At 34.5% G+C, this 24,326-nt stretch overlaps 1 protein-coding gene and 1 long non-coding RNA gene across 3 annotated transcripts in view; one reads left to right on the top strand and one right to left on the bottom strand.

Moving 5' to 3' along the window:
- LOC103044221 (sodium/potassium-transporting ATPase subunit alpha-1) overlaps positions 1–17,149 on the top strand; it is an 82,392-nt gene extending 65,243 nt beyond the window's left edge. The window contains exons 3-22 of one of the 2 annotated variants that reach the window (XM_049469260.1): positions 1,558–1,617; positions 2,079–2,282; positions 2,399–2,512; positions 2,617–2,751; positions 3,624–3,741; positions 4,283–4,551; positions 4,977–5,285; positions 6,613–6,747; positions 6,964–7,159; positions 8,342–8,517; positions 8,606–8,742; positions 9,908–10,058; positions 11,323–11,491; positions 11,592–11,746; positions 11,849–11,972; positions 14,633–14,778; positions 14,871–15,001; positions 15,109–15,213; positions 16,496–16,587; positions 16,950–17,149. In XM_049469260.1, coding sequence (XP_049325217.1) covers positions 1,558–1,617; positions 2,079–2,282; positions 2,399–2,512; positions 2,617–2,751; positions 3,624–3,741; positions 4,283–4,551; positions 4,977–5,285; positions 6,613–6,747; positions 6,964–7,159; positions 8,342–8,517; positions 8,606–8,742; positions 9,908–10,058; positions 11,323–11,491; positions 11,592–11,746; positions 11,849–11,972; positions 14,633–14,778; positions 14,871–15,001; positions 15,109–15,213; positions 16,496–16,587; positions 16,950–16,978 — 2,955 coding nt within the window. In that variant the 3' untranslated portion in view covers positions 16,979–17,149. The remainder of the gene's footprint in view (positions 1–1,557; positions 1,618–2,078; positions 2,283–2,398; positions 2,513–2,616; positions 2,752–3,623; positions 3,742–4,282; positions 4,552–4,976; positions 5,286–6,612; positions 6,748–6,963; positions 7,160–8,341; positions 8,518–8,605; positions 8,743–9,907; positions 10,059–11,322; positions 11,492–11,591; positions 11,747–11,848; positions 11,973–14,632; positions 14,779–14,870; positions 15,002–15,108; positions 15,214–16,495; positions 16,588–16,949) is intronic. The other variant, XM_049469259.1, reaches the window with a different exon arrangement.
- Positions 5,063–24,326, bottom strand: part of LOC125785570 (uncharacterized) — a 26,709-nt gene continuing 7,445 nt past the window's right edge. Inside the window, exon 2 of the long non-coding RNA XR_007427918.1 lies at positions 5,063–5,179. This is a non-coding gene — a long non-coding RNA (uncharacterized LOC125785570). The remainder of the gene's footprint in view (positions 5,180–24,326) is intronic.

Here is a 24,326-nt window from a genome sequence, read left to right as displayed (position 1 = left end):
GGCTATCGCTTGAAGTGTGCACATAGCGGCATTAGCAACATGCTAGCTAGCGTCAAACTTGCGCCATTAGTGACCCCAGTGACCGGGCTTAGCAAGCTATAACGCCAGCCAAGTTTCCCAATAAGCAGAACAATTAGCCTCCATGCTTTAGCTAGTTAACGGCCAGCTGCTGAATTTATCAGGTGACTAGCCAGTGAGCTAACTCTGACAAATGAGCCATTTAACCTTGTGAAAACCAACAGTTAGCTAGTTAGCTTCCTATTAAATTCAGCAACATGTTTTGTGTATTTCCCAGCTAGCTTGCTTTATCTACAGCATAGCTAGCTATCAACCTGTTTAATGTGGCTTTTAATTGGTATTTTCTAATTTGACGTTTTGTAAACATAATTCACTGCAGTGCTGTCTCTTTAAAACCAACTTAAACTACTTAAACAGATATCTCACACACTTACAATAAAGTGTGTGAGATATCTGTTCTCGTACCGTGTGATACCAGAACTTCTCTTCTGTACCTTATGAGTTGTGACAAACAGTCTTGACTTTTAAAAAATTTAAATGCAACGTTTCTTCAAAATCGCCAAACATAATACACACAAAATACTATATTGCGATGTATTTATTCGTTTAATTAAGCATTTAATTAAGTTAAAAGGTAATATTTTAGGTAAAATCTCATAAAAATCTCATAAAAATCTCATAAAATCTTTTCCTGCTTTTCCCTGCTGACTTCTGGAAAAAGATATAGGAGTATGCGGTGCAGGACCACCAGGTTCTGTAACAGTTTTTTCCCCAAAGCTATTAGACTGTTAAACTCCTAAAACTTTGATCAATTTAAGAAAACTGTGAGCCATATGATAAACTGAGTATTGGTTATTTACTTTTACATACTTTACATATTTATAACTTCACAAGTCACTTTATTTATAGATATTTATGATTCTATCATAGAGGTGTGTATATTTTTGCAGATGTACATTGTGAATCTATGTGATATATCTATACTTAATATTTATGCTGCTAAATTTTCATATATCTTTTGTATATATATATTTTTTGCGAGTAAATGCAACGAAATTTCGTTCTGCGTACAGGAGTGTATTAAGAATGACAATAAAGGAAGTCTAAGTCTAATTGTAATGAGCATAGTCTACTGTACTCAAGTCTCGTGAACTTTACTCAAACTTATATGCAATATTTCTACAAATTTCTAAACAAAATTGGGCTGTACTTTTAATTAAGAAAAGTTTACAAATTATATTTTCACGCAAACTCTTCTCATTATAAAAAGCAAAGTTTACTGGGCTCAAAGGGTACTTTCTGAACTGGCATCTTAAATAAAAAACCCACTAAAAACTAGCCAAAGAACATGAAATAATACATCACTAGACTCAGCAGGAAGAATGGATCAATTTAGTAAAATGAATAATTTATGTAAATACATTTAAGTGTAAAAGTTTTTTTTACAATAATTGCATATGTTAAGGTGTTAACATTAACCGAAACCAATTATATACATATATAAAATTTTACATGTAAAATATACTTCTTTCCTCACAGGATGATCACAAATTGACCTTGGACGAGCTCCATCGAAAATATGGTACAGATCTGTCCAGGGTAAGTGAAAAACATTTTTCGGTACCACTTTGAAATAAGACTACCTTTATAAAGGGTTTATAAATGGTTTACAATTAGTTTATTAATGGTTACTAATTAGGTTGTAAATGCCTTAAAAATTAATAACATTAATAATCAGTTATAACACATACGTAGAAAGGGCAACAATGACCTGTTGTTTGCCAAATAGTGAACCCACAGCCATCTATACTGTTGCCCTTTTTATGTATGTGTTATAACTAATTAATTATGATTTTTAAGGCATTTACAACCATTTATATATATTATATATGTAAACCATTTATAAACCCTTTATAAAGGTAGTCTTATTTTAAAGTGGTACCCGTTTTTCAAATCACAAACACACAGGAAAATAAATGAGAAAAGATAATAAAATAAAGTATATTATGTTATACTATTAATTTTTACAATTTCTGTCTTTTACATTTTCCCTAAAAAAGGGTTTATCCAGTGTCCGTGCAAAGGAGATCCTCGACAGAGATGGACCCAACGCTCTGACCCCTCCACCGACAACCCCAGAATGGATTAAGTTCTGCAGGCAGCTGTTCGGTGGATTCTGTACTCTACTGTGGATCGGTTCTTTCCTCTGTTTTTTCGCTTACGCTGTACAGATCTCGACAGAAACTGATCCGACTAATGACAACGTACGTTTTTCATGTATCTGAACAATATGATGAACACTTGTAGCTTCACTGTTGTAAAGATTGTGTTGGTTAATACGATTTTTCTAATATATTTTCCTTATTCCTTTTTGCATCAGTTGTACCTGGGTATCGTTCTTTCCTCTGTGGTTTTAATCACCGGCTGCTTCTCCTACTACCAAGAAGCCAAGAGCTCCAAGATCATGGACTCCTTCAAGAACCTCGTCCCTCAGGTACTGTACGAAAATCCAGAAAGAAAGTGTAGAGAATGTTGAAAATGATACCCTTTTCTATTTCATTTTATTAATTTTATTTTATTTTATTGTGGTAATCATAGCATGCACTGGTTGTTCGTGATGGTGAGAAGAAGAGCATTAGAGCTGAGGAGGTAGTTGCTGGTGATCTTGTGGAGATCAAAGGCGGTGACCGCATTCCTGCAGATCTACGCATCACTTCAGCTCATGGGTGCAAGGTGAGATTATAAATTACATCCATTTACAGTAGAGGTGTCACGATTTCGATATTTTATCGAAATCGATCGAAATTATGTCCTGGTCTCGAGCCTCGAAGTCAAAAAGATGATCAACGATCCCTCCCTCTAAGCTACGCAAATAGCTCACACAATGTGGACATTTTCATCTTCTTAAGGACAAAATTTAAAAAATATATAAAAATAACAGTTGTTTTGTCTAGCCTCAAATATGTTAATAGTTTTGGTACCTTAAGGAGCATCTTTCTCTTAGATAAAGTTAATAATATATCTTTATTAAAGAAAAAGTCCTAAAGTCTTATTTTTCATGTTTAACTGTTATAGTAGGATAGAGTTCAGTTTGTTAAGGCTCTATTGTTCTATTATTTTGTACATGACTGTTCCTGTATTTTTTTATTATTTATTTTGTTATGTTGCACATTGCTGTTTTAATAGTGCACACTGCTGCTACCAAAAAAGCCACTAGAAGGCATTACAAATATATCTTAATTAAATTATTTAAATTTGACCATTATTGCCTAATGTGGTGTATTACAGATCACTTGTATCACTTTGCATCACTTTTATCAAGCCCACTTTTTGAAATAAGATATTGTAAATTTGATGAATCAAACCAATGACTGACCATAGACTAATCTAAAACTGGCATAGGCCTCTCTGCTGTAAAAAAAAAAAAAAAGAAAGAAAGAAAATCGAATTGAATCGAATCGTGACCCTAAAATTAACCCGGAAATAAAATCGAATCGAGGATTTAGAGAATCGTGACGCCCCTGATTTACGAACATTACTCAAATAGAGTAATAGAGTAGAGTAATAGACCTAGACCTAATAGTAACTCTACCTCTTTTTCTTAGGTGGATAACTCTTCCCTTACTGGTGAATCCGAACCCCAACCTCGCACTCCTGAATTTTCCCACGAGAATCCACTGGAGACGAGGAACATTGTGTTCTTTTCAACAAACTGTGTTGAAGGTAACTTTTTGACAGATAATAATAATTTCATTAATGAGGAGACACAATTGGCCCTGCTCCCTCCGGGTGGGTAGATGGCGCTCTCTCCCCACATCCCTAAAGGGTGATGTCTGCAGCACAGGGCGTCTGTGAGCTGATGTATCAGAACCGAGTCACTGTGCTTTCCTTCAAATGTTAGCGATGTGACGCTGCTCGGCAATGCTACAGCATCAGCAGCAGCTCAAAAAGAAGCGGTGGCTGACTTCACATGTATCAGAGGAAGCATGTGCTAGTCTTCACCCTCCTGGTGTTTTGGGGCATTACTAGTGAAAGGGGGAGTCCTAATGAGTGGGTTATAGGCCATGTAAATTGGGGAGAAAATTTTACTTTAAAATTTATTTAAAATTAGAAATCAACTTAAGATTTGAACTTGTATAGGACATTACCAAAATATAAGATATTTTGTTATGGGGAAGCTTAAGAATATAAGATAGAAGAAGAAGAATATTAAAGATTAAATGTTAGTATTAATATAAGTTTTTGCACTTCCTATCTCCATTAGGTTCTGCTACAGGCATTGTTATTAACACTGGTGATCGCACTGTGATGGGTCGTATTGCAACACTTGCATCAAGCCTTGAGGTTGGAAAGACTCCAATTGCCATTGAGATCGAGCACTTCATCCACATCATCACCACTGTGGCAGTTTTCCTGGGCGTCACCTTCTGCACTCTTTCTCTTATCCTTGGCTATGGTTGGCTGGAAGCTGTGATTTTCCTGATTGGTATCATTGTGGCCAACGTGCCGGAGGGTCTACTAGCTACAGTCACTGTGAGTACTGTTATTTTATATTTTAAAATTTGATATCAGGTAAAAATCTCAGTGGAAATAAGGTTAAAAAATATATATATTTATGTTTCTGCTGCTCGGTAGAAGTACTTTTAGATATTGGTATTTATAAGAGATTGCTTAGACATTTAAAACCATAACCCTGATGGAATAAACAACAATTAATGCATGAATGGCTTGTATCATTTAGCACTAAGTTATGTACTTGATGCAAGTGCATACAAAAATGGACCTCTACAGCAAAGGTTCTCCAATCCTGGTCCTGGGATCTCCTGCCCTCTAAAAGTAGGCAATATTCTAAGATTTGCTGGGTAGTGGGACACTAGGACCAGGATTGAAGAACACTGACCTACTGAAACTTTTATAAAAAGCTGTTTTAGGAAACTAAAATCTATAACCACTTTTAGGTGTGTCTGACTCTAACCGCCAAGCGAATGGCCAAGAAGAACTGCCTGGTGAAGAATCTGGAAGCTGTGGAAACTCTTGGTTCTACTTCCACCATCTGCTCAGACAAGACTGGAACCCTGACCCAGAACCGGATGACTGTGGCCCACATGTGGTTCGACAACCAGATCCATGAAGCAGACACCACAGAGAACCAGAGTGGAACCTCTTTTGATAGAAGCTCTCCTACATGGTCGGCTCTGGCTCGTGTAGCTGGACTGTGCAACCGTGCCGTCTTCCTCGCTGAGCAGTCCAACGTTCCCATTCTTAAGGTAAGTCGTTTTTATGTACAAGGAACTTAACAAATACATTTACATATATATTTACAATCAATATTTTCCTGAACTTGTTTTTAGTCTTCTTTCGGGTTTCATTCAACTGTTTTTTTAAATACTCATAGAAAAGTAGGTGAAAGAAAACAGTAAAGAATTAAAAGTACTGAGAGCACAGAGAGAACACAGAGTTACTGCAGCTCAGTAAATGATGCTGTTCTACAGCTACAACACAGAGACCAAGCATTTAATCATAATATGTGATCTACAAGTTTACCTAAGGTAGCCCAGGGGGAATCACTACACACTGATGGTGAGTGTCAGTCAGAAACTGTTGGACACACCCAGTATGCAAATAGATTGTGACAGAAGCCAATGGAAAAGAAGTTGTTAATGGCAAAACAGACTAAACTCATTTATTATAAGCTGGTTCAACTCAAAGATCTCAGTTTGAATAGTACAGTATATGTTCCTACAAATGTTCAACTAACTCAAAATAGTTGAGTATTGTTTAGAAATCTCCAATTTGCTTTTTGATTTGTGGCCAGCCTATGGAAATCCATACGTTGTTTGAACTCAAATGATTTGAGTCTGTTTTACATAAAATTGGATATTTCTAAACAATACTCAACTATTTTGAGTTAGTAGAACTGAATTTGTAAGCACATATACTGTACTATTCCAACTGAGATCTTTGAGTTGAACCAACTTATAATAACTTATAATAGAGTTTACTGTGTTGCGATTGGCAGCTTCTTTTCCATTGGCTTCTGTCACAATATATTTGCATACTGGGTGTGTCCAACTCTTTCTGACTAACACTCACCATCAGTGTGATTCCCCCCTGGGCTACCTTAGAAACAAATCAAGTTCCCTTTTAGTTGTAATAACTTGATGTTTTAATTTATGCTAACTCAAGTTTTTATTCCCCATTATTTAAAGAATTTGAGCAAAAAAAGTTAAGTAAACTCAACTTATCCAGTCTTACAGTATAACAAAAATAAAAAAGTTAAATCAACTTCCCCTTTAGTTGTAATAACTTTAGTTATGTAAAGTTTTCATTACCCATTACTTAGCGTTTTTAAGCTAACCGGTTTTCTCAATTTTTTAAAGTAAATTCAACTTATCTGGGCTTACAGTGTAGAAATGCTGCATGTATAAATATAAACCCACTGAAATCACACACCAATTTTAAATATTTAAGATTTTAAGATGTTTGGGCAGTGCAACCTTGATGTCTTTCAATTGGGGCTACCTGTCCTTGTCTGGTTATTTGTGATTTGTATTATAATTACTATAAAACACAACTCATTTTCTCTTTTAACAGAGAAATACAGCAGGTGATGCCTCAGAATCGGCTCTGCTGAAGTGTATTGAGCTCTGCTGTGGTTCAGTGAAGGATATGAGAGACAAACATGCGAAGCTGGCTGAGATCCCCTTCAACTCCACCAACAAATACCAGGTACCTGTTTATTTAATAATAAAGTACATTTACTAGATTTAACCCTTAATACTCTGTTTCTAAACCCACATTACAGTTTTACATTCTTACCACTCATAATAATTATAAATTATTCATAATAACCTCAGTTTCATAGGCTCTAAAATATGAATGCTAATATGCTAACATGCTAAACTAAATGGTAACGTAATACCCACCTGCTCTGTCTATTTCTAGCTCTCAATCCACAGGAACCCAAATTCAAATACAGAAACCAAACATCTGCTATTAATGAAAGGAGCACCTGAGAGGATTCTGGACAGATGTTCAACCATTTTGCTTCAAGGAAAAGAAGAGCCACTGGATGATGAGATGAAGGATGCTTTTCAGAATGCTTATATGAAGCTAGGAGGCCTTGGAGAAAGAGTACTGGGTGAGAATAATTGTAAAATTGATTTAAACTTGGTTCAGCGTGACGCATTTACTGAAAACGATATGCTGAAATTATGTGTAAACCTGAAAGCATAATGTTTTTTCAACCCAAAAAAATGTCCTTTTCAGAACTTCATTATGTCTTGTAATAATTGCAATCTAATTAATTTACATTCAAATTTACACAAGATATAATATGGCACTGCCAAGCTCATAAATCATTTTATTGGTCATTGACAGTTTGGACCTTAAAAGTTCATTTCCAGGATGAGGTTATGTGCTTTATGTTTGGGCAGTGCAAAATAAATTTCTAAATCTCACACCTTTCCAATTGGATCCTGAAAACATCTATCTTTATACTGGGTATCAGTGTGGAGCCTTTCCCAGTCTGGTTACTTGTAATTTATGTTATATTGTGCTTGCCTGGTGTCAGTGTTGTAGGCTGGTAGGCTCGTTTACTTTGTTACTTGTATTTAATTCAGCAAAATTAAGCAGTTTTACATTAAAATGCTTTACACATGCTTGCTTCACCTAAACTGCAAGCAATTTTTATTATTTTTTTAATAAAACATAAAAGAAAATGTATTAAACTCAATATATGATATATGTTTTTCACAAAAAATGAGCCAATGCCAATGAGTTTGAGTTAGAAAAAATATTTTTAGTATCATTTGATGAAAAATGAAAACGGGTCCCACAGACCCGAACACCACACAAGGGTTAAGCTGTTAGCTCAGCTTTAAAAATTATCATTTAATTAAATCATGTTGGTTTAACAAATTAGAAAAAGCATGAATACATCATATTTATTAAACATAACTTTATATTATACACAAACAGACTTCTTTCAGAGTATCAAGAACCTTTGTTTTACAGGAACCTGTAAAGATTCACACATTTTTAGCTTAGCTCTACTTAACTTTGTTAGCTTAAAATGTGCCTTATAATCCAGTGAGCCTTATATTACTAGGATATGAACTAGGAAAATATATTTCAGCTCATAGTTCAGCTTTAAAAATTAAAATTAGCATTTTAATAAATTATGTTGGTTTAACAAATTAGAAAAAAGCATGAATGCATCATATTTATTAAACATAACTTTATTATACACAAACAGACTTCTTTCAGCATATCAAGAACCTTTGTCTGCAAATATTCAGACTTTTTTTTCAATATTTCACAGGTTTCTGCCATTACAACCTCCCTGATGACCAGTTCCCAGAAGGCTTTGCATTCGATACAGAAAATGTGAACTTCCCCACTGAGAACCTGTGCTTCGTTGGCCTCATGTCTATGATTGATCCTCCTCGTGCTGCTGTGCCAGATGCTGTAGCAAAGTGCAGAAGTGCTGGAATCAAGGTTAGTCCTTTAATTTATATTTTTCTCAGACAAACTAAACGATATAATGATCCCACTGGTGCATCTCAACATTGTCCTGTATTTTCAGGTTATCATGGTCACAGGTGATCATCCAATCACAGCTAAAGCCATTGCTAAGGGTGTGGGTATCATCTCTGAGGGCAACGAGACTGTGGAGGACATTGCAGCTCGTCTGAACATTGCTATTGAAGATGTTGACACCAGGTAAAGTAGAATAATGTAGATGCCATTTTCAGTGAATTTAACCCCTTAAAACATGTATTTAAACCTACAACTAACTACAATAATGACATTCCCATCATAAATATCATCAGAAACATCATAGGCCCCAAAATTGAACCCTGTGGGACTCCACAATACATGCTTAACTAAACCAAATTATTACCAAATTATCCACAGTTTCTCCTGCATCAGGAATACCATATTTTTTGCAACTAAAGGTGCACTTAAAATAATTTAATTTTCAAAAAAAAAGTCAGTGTGTCTTTAAATCCAGTATGAATTCTACCAGTCAGATATTAAGGAGCAGTAAAGCCACTCCACTGAAGTGCAGAGTTATACAGGAATTTCAGTTTAGTTATTTAGCAGCAAGACTGGAGCATTATTAGCAGTATTAGCCGCTAGCCGCTATTTCACTGTTTAGAGAAGAGTATTATCGGCCTGTGGCTTGCTGCTAACCCCGGCTAGCACTGCTGGATCAGCATTAGCATTACCTGCTAACTGCGCTTAGCGCTAGCTCATTCGTTTTGTAGAAAGGAGTATAACAGTCTATAGCTTGCTCCTTACCCTGGCTAGCACTGCTGGAGCAGCATTAGCATTACCCATTAACCATGCAAGCTCATTCATCTTTCAAAGGGGCGTATAGTATAGCCTGTAGTCTGTATATTAAGTGTGATAAAACCATCTACGTTGGTCAAAATGTTAGCTAATTTCACGCTGGCTTACCAGAACACTCAGGGTTCCTCAGTGTAGCACTGTCAGGCGGCATTAGCTGCTAACCGCTAGCGTTTAGCTGCTAATGCTAATGCTCCAGCCTTAGTGCTGGAGAAATTCGGGAATCTAAGCTTACTGTGAATAAACAGAAGCGCTTTACTCACCCAAATAAACAGTTTTCAGGAGAGAAATCTGTGTAGATTAACATACAGCACTCGTTTGACTTTCATAACAGTTGTGTTTACTTAGCTTAGCTTTACTTAACTTTGTTAGCTTTAAATGCACCTTTTAATCCAGTGAGCCTTATGAACGTTATTTAATAGTGAGTCTTATAATCTGGTGTGCCTTATAGTCTAAAAAAATCGGTAGTAAAAATAATAAATGTGGGGTTCTAGGGGTTGTAAGACAACCAAATTCATTCTAGATTTCTTTCCAGAGAGGCGAAGGCCTGTGTGGTTCACGGAGGAGAACTGAAGAATATGACCCCGGAGCAGCTGGATGATATTCTGAAGCACCACTCTGAGATTGTGTTCGCTAGAACTTCTCCACAGCAGAAACTCATCATTGTGGAAGGCTTCCAGCGCCAGGTACACTGTTAGCTTAGATTAGACATCTAATAAAAGTAATAGATTAAAATGTACATCAATTATCTAGGTTTTATTCCATTACTGTACAGTTTTAGTAAACTGCACTAATTTAAGCACACATTGAAATGCATGAACATTTAAAGAAATCAATAAACCAAAACCCTTACACAGTGTAAACCCACAAACTGAATTAACTCAAATAAATAAAGTCTGTTATGTCAGTCTTTTAAAACGGAATATTTCAAATATTTTATTTGCACATTTGTGGCCACTTACATTAAAATGCCAGTTTATTCAATTTAATAATTGAGTTAATAATTTTATTGCTTCTGGCAGCAGTGTGTAGTCATTCTCCCAGGCTACCTTAGGTAAACTTGTAAATCATATTCTGTATTATGATTAAGTCCTGGCCTCAATATTGTAGATGTAAACCCAAGCATAATTTTTTAACCCTTGTGTGGTGTTCATATTTTTGTTACTCGTTTACTTTGTTACTTGTATTTAATTCAGCAAAATGAAGCAATTCTACATTAAAATGCTTTACACATGCTCGCTTCACCTAAATTGCAAGCAATTTAAACAGCTTACATGGTTAATATTTGCCCTTTACCTTTCTTATGTTACATTTCTTTTAAAAAGTGCTACTCTTTTTTTATTAGTTTTTTAATAAAATGTAAAAGAAAATGAATTAAACTCAAGATATGAGTAGAAAATTTGTTTAGTTTCAAATTTACAAATGAAGCAATGTTTATTAGCCCTTGGCCAAACATACTGTATGTAATATAAATGTGTAGGGGGAGGGGGGCACTACACAAGGGTTAAGGGGTAGGGGTATTCACTCTATAGCATTTTCTTTCTCTATGTCATTTTAAGCATTTCAAGTCTACTATTCATATTTAGTTAAATAATAAAACAACAAAGAATAAATTAAAATCTATTTTATTTAAATTACCATAAACTTGTATTTACTTACCTGAACATTAAATAAATTAACTTAAAATTCAGGCAAAATAATAATTTGTTCAACATTTTAGGTTTAAGTCAAGTTTTAGTGAACATTACTTAAAAATTAAGGCAGCTGATTTCCTCAAATTATTCAAGTAAATTCAACTTATTCAGGCTTACAGTACACCATACATTATTTATATACTATATATGTTATGAAATTTCCACAGATTTACTGTTGCTTAGCAAATATTCATGTTTTGCAGTAAAATGCTGTATTAAAATGTGTATAACTGTATTTTTGTTTTTAAACCATCAGGGAGCTATCGTGGCTGTGACTGGTGATGGAGTGAACGATTCTCCAGCTCTGAAGAAAGCTGATATTGGTGTAGCTATGGGTATCGCTGGATCTGATGTCTCCAAACAGGCTGCTGACATGATTCTGCTGGATGATAACTTTGCCTCCATTGTGACTGGAGTAGAAGAAGGTATATAACATTTTTTGGAGATTGGACATGTTTAAACAGAATTTCAATTTCAATTCAAAGCTATTTTGTTGAAAATATTAAAATATATTTTTCTTATCAGGTCGTCTGATTTTTGACAACTTGAAGAAGTCCATTGCCTACACTCTGACCAGTAAAATCCCTGAGATGTCTCCCTTCCTCTTCTTCGTCACCGCTGGAATTCCTCTTCCTCTGGGCACTGTCTCTATCCTGTGCATTGACCTGGGAACTGATATGGTAAGAATGCATAAGCTAAATTATTAATGATAATTGTCTCTATATGATTTGTAGTATCTGTTCTCACTGTGGAACTCTCTATGTAATCTCTGCTCTTCACAGGTCCCTGCTATCTCTTTTGCGTATGAGCCTGCTGAGAGTGACATCATGAAGAGACAGCCCAGAAACGCCCAAACAGACAAGCTTGTCAATCAAAGGCTCATCAGCATGGCTTATGGGCAGATTGGTATGAGGGCACTTATATTTGTACTTATATCAGAATGAGTTTAAAATCTTTTCAGAAGTTGTAAGTTTAGGGAGTCTCATTGATAACGAGGATCGTGACCAGTTCTTGATGCTCGCCATCAGCAGCCAGAGTCAGAGAGAGCACAATTAACCTTGCTTTCTCTTTGAATAGGAAGATGGTGGTCTCTTCTCACTTCACTCCTATTAACTTCTATTTAAGTTGTGCTTGCCTGGCCTCAGTGTTACAACTTTCTGTTAAAAAGTGGTCCAACAGACTAATAAACTGTTACTACTCCATCATAATCACTATGTCAATCTGTAGATTGCTAATTCAAATCCCAGATTATATTGTTTGCCATCAGCAGCCAGAGTCTGAGCGAGTACCAGACTCCTCATCACTCGTAATTAAGTTGGCTTGCCTGGCCTCAGTGTTATAGGCTATAAGAGCAAGTTACAACTTTCTGTTACAGAGTTGTCTAACAGACTAATGAACTGTTACTACCCCATCACTGTCACTATGTCATTATTATCTATGGATCGTTGGTTTAAATCCTGGATAATACTGCTTGCCATCAGCAGCCAGAGTCTGAGCGAGTACAATTGGCCATGTTTTCTCTGGGTGGGTGGATTATGCTCTCTCTCCTCATCACTCGTAGTTAAGTTGTGCTTGCCTGGCCTCAGTGTTATAGGCTGTAAGAGCAAGTTACAACTTTCTGTTAAAAAAAGTTGTAAGTTTGGGGACTCTGAGTGGTCCAGCAGACTAATGAACTCTTACTACTCCTATCACTATCACTATAATCCAAGAATTACCAATTTCAATTCCACATTATACTACTTGTCTTCAGCAGCCAAAGTCAGAGAGAGCACAATTAGCTTTGCCAATTTGTAGTAGAATGCTGACCAGCACAGGCATCTGTTAGATAACTGATCAGAGATGGGGATCTGGCACTTTCCTCCAAACGCTCTGGCCATACCTGTCAAGTTTTAGATTTTAAAATAAGGGATATTTTCCTCCGTCCGCTTAAAGTCGCCACCAGCCCAACGAAGGTTCAGTATCTCTTACATTTTAAGGCAGGTTTACAAAAAATCTAAAATAACCACATGTGAACCATTTACACACTACAATTAGATTATCAGAATCTGAAATGTTGTGGACATTCCTACATATGTCATTCTTTTAATACAGCCAAATTAAAAACCCTTTTCTAGATATTTAAAAAAAGTTAAGATTTCATGTCTTTTTTGCCTTTAAATGCACTCTTTTATATTATATATTTTTTTATTTATTTAATAGATTTAAAATTGAACAAAGAGTGCACAAATTCTGCAAAATGACAGTAGGTGACCTAAAAATAGTATTATGAGCTTTTACTAAAAGGACATGGACCACACATATTCCATCAGTAAAAATTAGTCCTAAGTGGCCTACACAATTAATAATTTTTAAATAATACTTTTTTTCTTTTGAACACTACTGATCAGTTCAGTTAATTTCGGTCCTCTCCACATTTCTAGTTGTTTCTAGTCACAAGCTGTAATTTTTTTATTTTAAAAGGTTTAATCTGTGTGTTTTATTTCGGAGACGAGTATTTTTAAGCAGCTATCAGAAAAATCTCATCACAGTTTCCATGATTAGCCTACCGTTACCTTTCTTTTAGAAAAATCGCTGTATATCCAGATCTGTTTTAACATCAGCTGCTCCGACGAGCTGCCTGAACTCACAGCGACGGGGGGCTTCCCCACGCTGACCCTCCTTTGCAAGCTGATTGGCTGTTTCTCCTGAAAGGCGGGACTTTCTCCTTGAACCGGCTCCACGATTGGTTAAGAGACACAGAGCGGTCAGTGCCCTGCCTCCTCAATAATATATATTTTTTAATCTTAATATAATACGGGAAATGTACGGGAAAATACTAATACGGGAGGACGGCGGGAAAGAGGAGTAAAATACGGTAGTTTCCCGGCCAAAACGGGAGACTTGACAGGTATGGCTCTGGCTACCCAATAGAAAAGAACAGTGGTGGAGTCACAAGGAGTGAATTCACATGTATCAGATGAAGCATTTTTCTAGGAGTTCTAATGATAAATATGATAAAATGATAAAAATGGACATAATTAGACATAAGTTGCCAAAGAAAAAGAAGAAGTGGTGAAGCTGCATTTAGATTTTTCTTCAATTATCAGCATTGTTTTAACGTAAAAAATATATGTTGCAATTTTTGAAAAAAAAAAAAAACGTATGATCTTTAAATTAATTGTACAATATTAGTTTGTATAATAACCATACTATGGTAACACTTTACAATAAGGCTACATTAATTAACAGCATTAACAACATTAATACATTTAGTTTAATGGTTAAATAATGTCCAATGAACTAATTAATATCTAATTAATTGATAATTAATTAATAATTGAGAGTAGCTGTGACATTACATTATATAAATACTTATGAATGTTTCAGCCTGTTAACTAATAAGGAATTGAGACAGTAAAATATTCTAATGATCAATAATGTTTTAATTAATGTCAATTAAGTACTGTTCTTTATTTGTTTAAAGTACTGTTTTTGTAAGTTTGATCACTATTATTATTAGTAGTATTAGTAGTATTAGTGCTTCTAGTAATATTTAATGACACTGTGTATTTATTTTTCTGTTTTAGGAATGATGCAGGCAGTTTCAGGGTTCTTCACCTACTTTGTCGTCCTTGCTGAAAATGGATTTATGCCATTTTTCCTGATTGGTCTGCGCATAAACTGGGATGATAGGAATATTAACGACCTGGAGGACAGCTATGGCCAGCAGTGGGTACGTATCACAAGTGGAAAGTATCGAGTGGAATGACTGAATATATATTTTCATCATAATTAATACTCTATAATCTATTTCTGTTTCGTAAGACTTACGAAAACAGGAAAATCATGGAGCACACGTGCCACACTGCGTACTTCGTCAGTATTGTGATAGTGCAGGTGGCTGATACCATCATCTGTAAGACCAGGGTCAATTCTATAGTACAACAGGGGATGAGGTACGTAACAAAAACTACACATCTCACATTGAATTTTACACTGAGCAGCTAAAATGAGTGAGACATGTGAGAAATAACTCAAATATTACCACTTGTGTTTCCTGCAGCCGAAACAAAGTCCTCATATTTGGCCTATTTGAGGAGGCAGGACTTGCACTCTTCCTGTCCTACTGCCCGGGTATGGACGTTGCCCTTAGAATGTATCCACTCAAGTAAGTGAACTATAATTATTTCGGTTTCTTTTTTGAGAGTGATAAAACGATTTATTTATTATGTGTGTAGATTTTTTTTTTTTTTGTCGATACTGTATACAAAGCTGTACTGTAAATTATACAACAGTTAGTTCTGACCTCACAATCTGATTGGTTGAGAAGTGTTCTAGCCGTGCTGATATTTGTGATAACATCACGGCCTTCTCACACTAAACCTGTATCACTCCGCCAACGCGTTGCAGAGTAACGGCGAATAGACACAGGACACCCACAGCAGCGTTAGCTTAGCACAGGCTAGCGCTCAGCCGCGGCACGCTCGCCCGCAGAGCTGACTCGTCTTTTGTGGTAAAAAGGATAGGAAAATCGCTCGGTTAATGCCGTCTGACAGCCAGAACGCTAACCAGCCAGGCTAGGCTAAGCTATGCTAAGCTAATGCTGAGCTAAAGCAAGCTACGCTAACCTAACCACATGTTATTCGTGATAACACACTCCCTCTTGTGTTCTATTGCTTAATTATTGCTACACTCTAAACACTGATTTAGAGTTTTAGTCAGATTAATTAGTATTTTCATGTTAAGTGAAGCAGCCAATGCAACTCATATTTAGCAAACTTATATTTAGTAAATATATTGAGAGGAAATGGGCCATGTTAAGTGTTGAAAACCTACCAATGTTTCATATGGTTATCAACATTAAATATGTTTAACTCTCAAAATTAGAAATAACTAGTATAATAAATTAAAATATTGTTTATTATTATTATTATTATTATTATTATTATTATTATTATTATTTCATGACATGCCTCGCACAGGGTGTAAAATAGGGCCTTGAGTGATGCAGCAGAATAGTCCGGGTATTTTGAGTTTAAATCCCAGATCTTGCTGCTTGCCATCAGCAGCCAGAGTCTGAGAGAGCACAATAGGCCATGCTTTCTCTGAGTGGGTAGAAAAAAAGAGAGTCTGCTTTTTCCGCACAACAGTCCTAGTGCAATGCCGATCAGCATTTTTAGCTGGGAGTGTCTTTTCCTTCACACTACCTTCCCCTATCTAGTTACTTGTAACTTATATTTATATATAAGTTGTGCTTGTCTTGCCTCAGTGTTGTAGGCTGTAAGAACAAGTTACACTAAGTACTTCACTAAATTAAAGCATAGAGTTTACATGTTACAGTTCTTATATATTCATTTAGTCTACATTTCATCATATTGTCCTCATAAAATATTAGGAAATTGCTTTTATAGCAGCAGAGCTTTCCTAAAATTGTAATTTCTACATTACAGGCCTTTGTGGTTATTATGTGCTGTCCCATACGCATTCCTGATCTTCTTCTATGATGAGGCAAGAAGATACCTTCTAAGGCGAAACCCAGGAGGTAAGGGGTTGTATGTTTTCTCTGTTTCTCTGAGCTTTTTATGGTTGTTTTTTTAGTTTTAAAAATAGCACACAGAGGTAAAAGTGGTGAATCCAGGCTCCCATCAGCGCAGCTCTATTTAGAATAGAATTAGCCTATTTCTGTCAACACTGGATACCAAATTCCCCCCACCGCCAGAGTATGATTTATCATACATGCCCTCAAATGTGCTTAAACCAGAAACCTACTTTACAGACCAAGCTCTATCTAACACCTGACGGTTAATTCTCTATTCAGAACTGTAGTCAGAAATATTGTGCTGAAAATAGAAGTGTGTGTTATGGTTCTTATTAATAATTTTCTTTTCTATTTTCTCTTTCTAGGCTGGGTGGAAAAGGAGACATATTATTAAAAACAACGAACCCCATGTTCTCATCAGCATCAACCTCCATACACGTCTGCGCTATTCTCAAAAAACATACAGTTTATTTTATCATTGTATCCATTGTATCCATACCACCCTAATATATTGTTATTTGTGTTTACTGTATTTATTAACCAAATAAATACAAGATGTCACTGACGTTGTGAATTGTTTGAGCTTTAAAATGATTGGGACAAGTGGTTTTACTGTGTACAGACGTTGTCCAATCCGGACCCAAACCGATAAACTACTGAGAGGATTTAATTCTGACAGTGTTCATTTAAAGCAGCGGAACATTTATTGTCTTTATGGTTTACGTGCTTTACAGCGCACTAAACTCACAGACCAATCACGTGTGCTGTAAGATCACCAAACGCTCTCCTCTGCCAATCAGATCTGTGCAGATGCGAGAGGGTGGAGCCACACAGGAGAAGCAGGCGATGAGAAGTGGGAGAATAAAGCGAGAAAAGCTAATACAGATGGTGCGCACCAGAAAAAGACATTAAAATACTACCTTTATAAAACATACTAACAGTAATGTAACCGAGCGGAGTTACTCAGAGGAATTAAAGAGAAACAACCGAGACAAGAGTGCAAAATATTCCACTTTACTCCACCTGATCAGAACAACTCAGCAAGAAAATAAACCCCAAAACAACCCTACCTCAAAACCACGGCAGCCCCCATGGGACAAAAAGCATTGGCAACTTCCCCCATCAGTTTTACCCACAACATAATAAAGTCTGATACAGTAATAATATTAAATAAAATAAAACTGCTGTTTTTTTTTTTAAAAAAGCTGATATTTTGGCCAAGTTCAGCAAACATTTCTCCATATATTGTACGATTTGAACAAAGTGGACATACAGATTCACATTATTAGACTCTATAAGTTAAATTATTGAGGGTGTTCCATTTATTTTATGATAGGTTAATAATGTAAATATTGTGACAGGTCTATTTAAACAATACATATTGTTGAAATATACTGAAGTATGTGTAATTTGTTTTGTATTTCAGTTGTTGATGACATTAATAAAACACTGACAGAACTACTATAGGCTTCTTCAGAATACAGTATATAATACTAAATCATAACGCAAGTTAAAAATGAGGACGGTCCGGACCTCAGCCTGGAGAAATTTTCTCTAACTGGACCAAACTGAAATTTAATTAAATATCCCTGCTCTAGATGATCATACTTTATTTCACTGTCTAACACCTTTCAATGAGTGCTGACACTTTAATCTTCAACAGACAACAAATAGAAAAAAAATATAATATTTTTGCCTACAGACTCAAGACATATTTGTGATGGAGTCGGCAATATCAAAATAATATCACAATATCTCAGGGTAATTTTGCAATAATTATATTCACGGCAATATGAAAAAAACATACTGAAAAATAATATTTAATTTAAGTAAAATAGTTTTAAGCATTCAGTAGAAACAGGAAAGATCTGTAAACTATCTTTAAATTATCTAATAATAACAAAATAATGCAAGATAGCAAAAAATAATATGTAGAATATTTTTGTATGCATAAAAACTGCAATACAAAAAATAATTAACCATAGAATACCCTAAAAATCTCACAGTAAATAATATACACTGCCTTCAAGGCTAAATACTGCTATTATCACAATCTTTTTTATTATTATTACAGTACACTATGTTGTGTATGATACTATTTTGGTGGCATACAAATAAGTAAGACAGGCAATGATGGGAAAAGTAATTAGAATGTAAAAATTAAAAGTATTTTAAAAAATAATTCTAAGTAATGAAAATATTTATTCAAATATATCATGTGCAGAAAAAAATAAAAAGCAACATACTATTACAGTATAAAATGACATATAATCATGACATAAAAAAGATTTTAAAAGTATAAGTATAAAAAAGTGTAAAAGATTTTTTAATTCATTAGACAAAGTACAGATTAAGATAAAAAACAGTGATATAAAACAATTCTCTTTTGCTTTGCTTTCATTTACATGTTTTTTTTTATTGAGTTATTTATCTTAACTTTTCTAGCTTTTAAAAGGGTTTTTTAAACATGCCAACATGTCACGTTGAATTGGTTGAAGTGGTTAAGGACTATAAGTTTCACGTGGTCATGTGACACCAGCCAGCGAAACTTTAGTGTTTCCTGTGGTAAATTCCAGCTCACTCATGCAGTAATCGCTTTATATGTGAAAGAGAAACCAATGGGTTTTTTTCACACACAACCAGAGCTTTACTAAGAGGCTACAGTGACTGGATTGAGGGTTATGTGCACAATGTGGAAGGTAGCTAGGTAATCGCCTTTGTTTGCTGTATTGAAAACCGGTGTGTAAGTGATGCTTGGTAGCTAGTTAGTTACTAACTAACTTAGTGACTGTAGAAAAATACCCTGTAGTTCAATACTACAGTCCTTCAGGCCTGTCCAGGTAAATAACATGAGCACAGCATCCTTCTTCAACTTTCTCATTCCAACCAGTGTCTTAAAAAAAAACACTCTTTTATAAAGTGTTCTGAACTTACTATTGTGTCCACAATAATTTGTAATATCAAATCAGACATAAAATAAATGTTTAATGCTAAATACAGTCCAGCTAAGAGTGCAAGTGTACACTCTTGTAAGACCAGGCTCCCCACTGAAGGATGTTAACTAGCTAGCTAGCTTAGCATGCTAATCTAAAGAGCTATTGCTCAACTAACATTACCTTCCACTCGTTTTGACCTTAAACCCAGAACATAACCAGCACAGGGTTAATCAAGTCATAGCCGGAGAACCGGGTTCAGCTAGCTTGCTAACGTCTCTCTGCTAACGTTTATCTGGCTAGTTTGGCTGGCTGGGTAATATTAATATGACTAGCCTTAGCTAGCTAGCACAGTATCATTCATCTTAAACTGAAATGTTGTTCTCTACTGATTTTGTGAATCCATTCTCGGCGTAGTACAGGATTTTTGGGGAAACTATGGAAGGTTGAACTTTCCTAAAATTTCTTTTTTTATTTGGGAACACAGCAGTGAGGCATCATTGCTACTAGTACCCAGCGGTACAGCGCTACTTCTGTCTCCCACAGCCTCGTTTGGTAGCCGCTGCTGACATAGGTGAAAAAGCATATTTCATTTTTTGTCATTTTTTTGTTTACTACATAATTTGAACACAAATTGTTCCTTACACTGTGTTAAATTTCTTGACAAAATGAACCAAAACTCTCCAAGATTACGTTTTTTTTAAGTTGATTTCCGATGAAAGTTAAGACGGTTTTAGCTCTCTCCTGTAAAATTGCTGATTTGGAGATATGTGTTTGTATTGTGCCAATATGCTCTTTATCGGTATTTTGGATAATTTCTCAAGAGGAATAGATGTAAATGTGTTAACCAAGAAGTTCTGTTGATTTGTGTTTCCTTGTCAGCACCAGAGAAAAAACAGGATTATCATGAAAACACATGAAAAAATTAACTAAGCTAAGCTCACTTATATGTGTTTAATGCTACATAAAACCTCATAATTTTTGACTAGTTACAATGATCATCTAAGATATCCACAAACACAAAATACTGTATCTATGATAGAGTTTTGACTCTCTGCCCAAACCCGACCTGTTCGGGTCAGGCTCAAGAACATGGGCTGTGATGTACACGTCTGTTTTTTAATGCTATGTTTATTTTATATAAAGCTATAGTGTGATAATCACAAAATAGCAAAATGTTGCAATGATTAACTGATTAAATAACATCATCTGAACAAATGTGGGGTTTAAATCAGGCTCGGGCTCATAATGACAGTTAATGGGGTTGGTGGGCCTCAGGCAGAATGCCTGGTCAGACTTTTTGGGCCCGATATAAGCTCTAATCGATGGGCCAGTGCTGAGCAATTTTCACGATTATTTTGGTTTAAAATGGAGTAATCACGATTTTTCATACAGACATTTTATCTATGTCCTACTTTTTTTTTAAGTGTTTTTAATGCATTCTTTTAGTTGCTAGTATAGTCAATAGGGGTGTGCCATATCGTATCGTACACGATAATATCGCCAACATTTTTGAATATCGTGAACGATATGATATTTGACCCTGAAATATCGCACCATATCACCCATCCCTAATTATCACTTCAGGGTACTCCTTTTTTTTTTTGCTGTTTTCCATTATATATCTACTATATAAAGTAGATTTTACTTTAACCCTGGATATATTGAGATATTTGGAGGGCATTTTTAGAATCATGACATTCTGGATCATTGACTTCTGTTACTCATAAACTCATAAAATGTAACTCATAAAATGTAATTTTCATTTTGGTGCAGTAGTGTATTCTTGAAATATTTTTTTGTAATTCAGTGTTTTATCATATCATATCGCCAAGAGTATCGTTATCGTAAAAATACCATGAAATATCGTGATATTATTTCAGAGCCATATCGCCCACCCCTGTGGGCACTGTGGATAAATACTGCCAGTAGAATAGGACTCTCTGGAGCAAATAAACATGAACATATTGACACCAGGTAGAGGGCTAAATCCCCAGTACTGAGTACTGGATCAGTGTTCTCTGTGGAAAGATGGTGCTCTATCCAATAGTAATTTCTTAATATGCATGATAGGTAACTTTAAAGATGGAAGAGAATAAATTTCAATATATCTATATAACCTATAATAAAGCAATGATATATTATGCTGTATACAATAAATCACAAGCTGCTGATAGAACTGTTCAAACCAAAGTGGCACAGAGTTCACAGAGACTTCAGCAACCATATTTATGTTATTTTACTGACAACAGCATAACAGCATTTAACATATCTTGTTACATTTTACTGTGTTCATGAATCTTTGTCTTCATAGTATTATATACTGTAGTCTTTTGCAGACACAAATTCACTCAATGATGATGGAAATAATTAAAAATGATACATGGCTATTTAGGAGATAAATATTTAACATTTATCTTGCATCAATTTATAAAAATAATAATACAAAAGAAAAAAGAAATAATATGTATACTGCAATTTGTCTTGCTATTAAATGCAACTTTTTTGTATAATAATTAATTCCATATCTGTTTCTTCAGAGATTGTTTGATTTAGTATTAATCTACATAAACAGGCAAACGTTTTGCTATTAAATAAAGCAATTAAAAAGTATAATAAATATTAAATAAAAATGCATTAAAAATAATATATACTGCAGTTTAAATATATTTTATGTTTAAATATACTTTATAATTTAACCACAATGTATTTTGCTATTAAAGGATAAATGTAAAAATATATATATATATTTTCTTACAATTTAAAGGACATTATTTTGTTATCAACTGAGGCATATAAAAAGTTCATATTCATGCCACAATTTAAAGAAAATGTATCTTGCTATTAAATGAAGCATAAAAAATTATATTTATATAAAATTACAAATAATTTACATATAATACTTGTTTTTCCCTACAATTATATATTATAATTTTAATTAATAAATATAATACAAATAAATATTATAATTTATTTATTATAAATAAATAAATATTTTGTTATCAAATAAGACATGCAAAAATACATATATTTGTCCTACAATTTATTTTGCTATTAAATTATACATGCTACAAATTTTGTGTTTTTTTTTTTATAAATAAAGCTAAATGTAATAATTTAATATTAAATGAGGACCGGTACTCACTGTGTTCTCTGTTGTCACTGTGGTGAATCTCTAGCAGTAGATTAGTACCTGCCCCTGAAACATCTTGTTAACTTCTTTAGAGACAGCAGCAGAGGGGGAGGGGCTTAAGGTAAAAATTTAATCGATGCAAATTAGCAGTGTAATTTATTCACCCTCCTCCAAACAGGGAGGTCATCTGAGCTCCTCAATGACAAGAACAAAAGTACACACAGATTTGTCCACAAACAGCTCGTCCGCATGCCGGAGGTTTACGGTGTAAACACTGCATTGTTCGCAGCTCTGTGTCATCCGCATGAAGATGACACTCTGAATGTGCTTCTGTGTGTACTCTCTCCTGCATGAAAGCAGAGCAGAGTTTATAGTAAACCTTCTACAGACTTACTAACTTTTACAACCTCTACCGCCTCACAGATTATACATTTAGCATAATAGATATTTTAGTTTTTAGTTTAGTTTATTATTATATACGCACATAAAAAATAGATAATAAAGAAAAAAAATCACATCCTATATCTTGCATTTAAACAGTCAATAAAAAACGAAAAGTTATAGGCTGAAACTTTAGCTAACTAATATATATGTTATATGCATAACAGAATTTAACATATCATGTTACATTTTACTGTGTTCATGAATCGTTGTCTTCATACACTCTAAGAAATATAAGTACAGATTTGTACTTAAAAGAGTACAAAGCTTGTCGCTGGGGCTGTACCTTATATTGAGGCACAAAAAAGTACCTTTCAGTGAAAGTCCTTTTTTGTACCCATGGTTTTTGTGGCAGTAAAGATCATAAAGATTATAAACATCATCATCAACTAAATATGGCTCAAAAACTTGATGATACAAAATTGTCTGGCTTTCAAATAAAAAATGTGCAATTTAAATATATACTGTTTATTAGTGCAGTGATACAGAATACTGAATGTGCCTTTTGGCTGCAGGTTAAATGGTACAAATTTGTACTTATTGCTGTTAGGAATGACTTTGTACTTCAGAGGGAACAAATCTGACCCTGTAAAGACCAGTATTGTACCTTTGAGGATACAATTATAAAGAGTGTACCTTCGAGTACAAAAAAGTACTCATATCGTACCTCTGTTTTTTAGAGTGTAGTATTATATACTGTAGTCTTTTGCAGACACAAATTCACTCAATGATGACAGAAATAATTATAAATGATACACAGCTATTTAAGAGATAAACATTTAACATTTATCTTGCATCAATTTATGCAAAAAAATAGATTTACAAAAATATTAATCCAAAATAAAAAATACATAATATGTATACTGCAATTTATACATCTGATTTATGTGTGTTTTGCTATCAAATGCATATATATTACAATATATATATTACAATATATATATTACAAAATGTAGTGACACAAAACAACACAAAACACAAAAAAGAAAATAAAGATAAAAATCATTAATCATTAGAAAATTCACAATATTTAGACAGATGTCATGTGCTTCATACATTATCTGTGCAATATTAAGGTCAACTAAATCACTTAATTTAAAGCTTGTATTTTAATGAATATTTTATTGGTTGATTTGTTTTAGTTTGCCCAGTTAATTTAAAGTCGTATAGCTTTCTTCTGTAGTACGGTAATTGGATTTGTATGGTTTTATATGTGTATTCCCATATTTCCACAC

This window comes from Astyanax mexicanus, chromosome 21, assembly GCF_023375975.1.
Source record: "Astyanax mexicanus isolate ESR-SI-001 chromosome 21, AstMex3_surface, whole genome shotgun sequence".
Lineage (NCBI taxonomy): Eukaryota > Metazoa > Chordata > Actinopteri > Characiformes > Acestrorhamphidae > Astyanax > Astyanax mexicanus.
The sequence above is the reverse complement of the archived record's forward strand: the minus strand, read 5'-3'. Positions and strand labels throughout refer to the sequence as shown.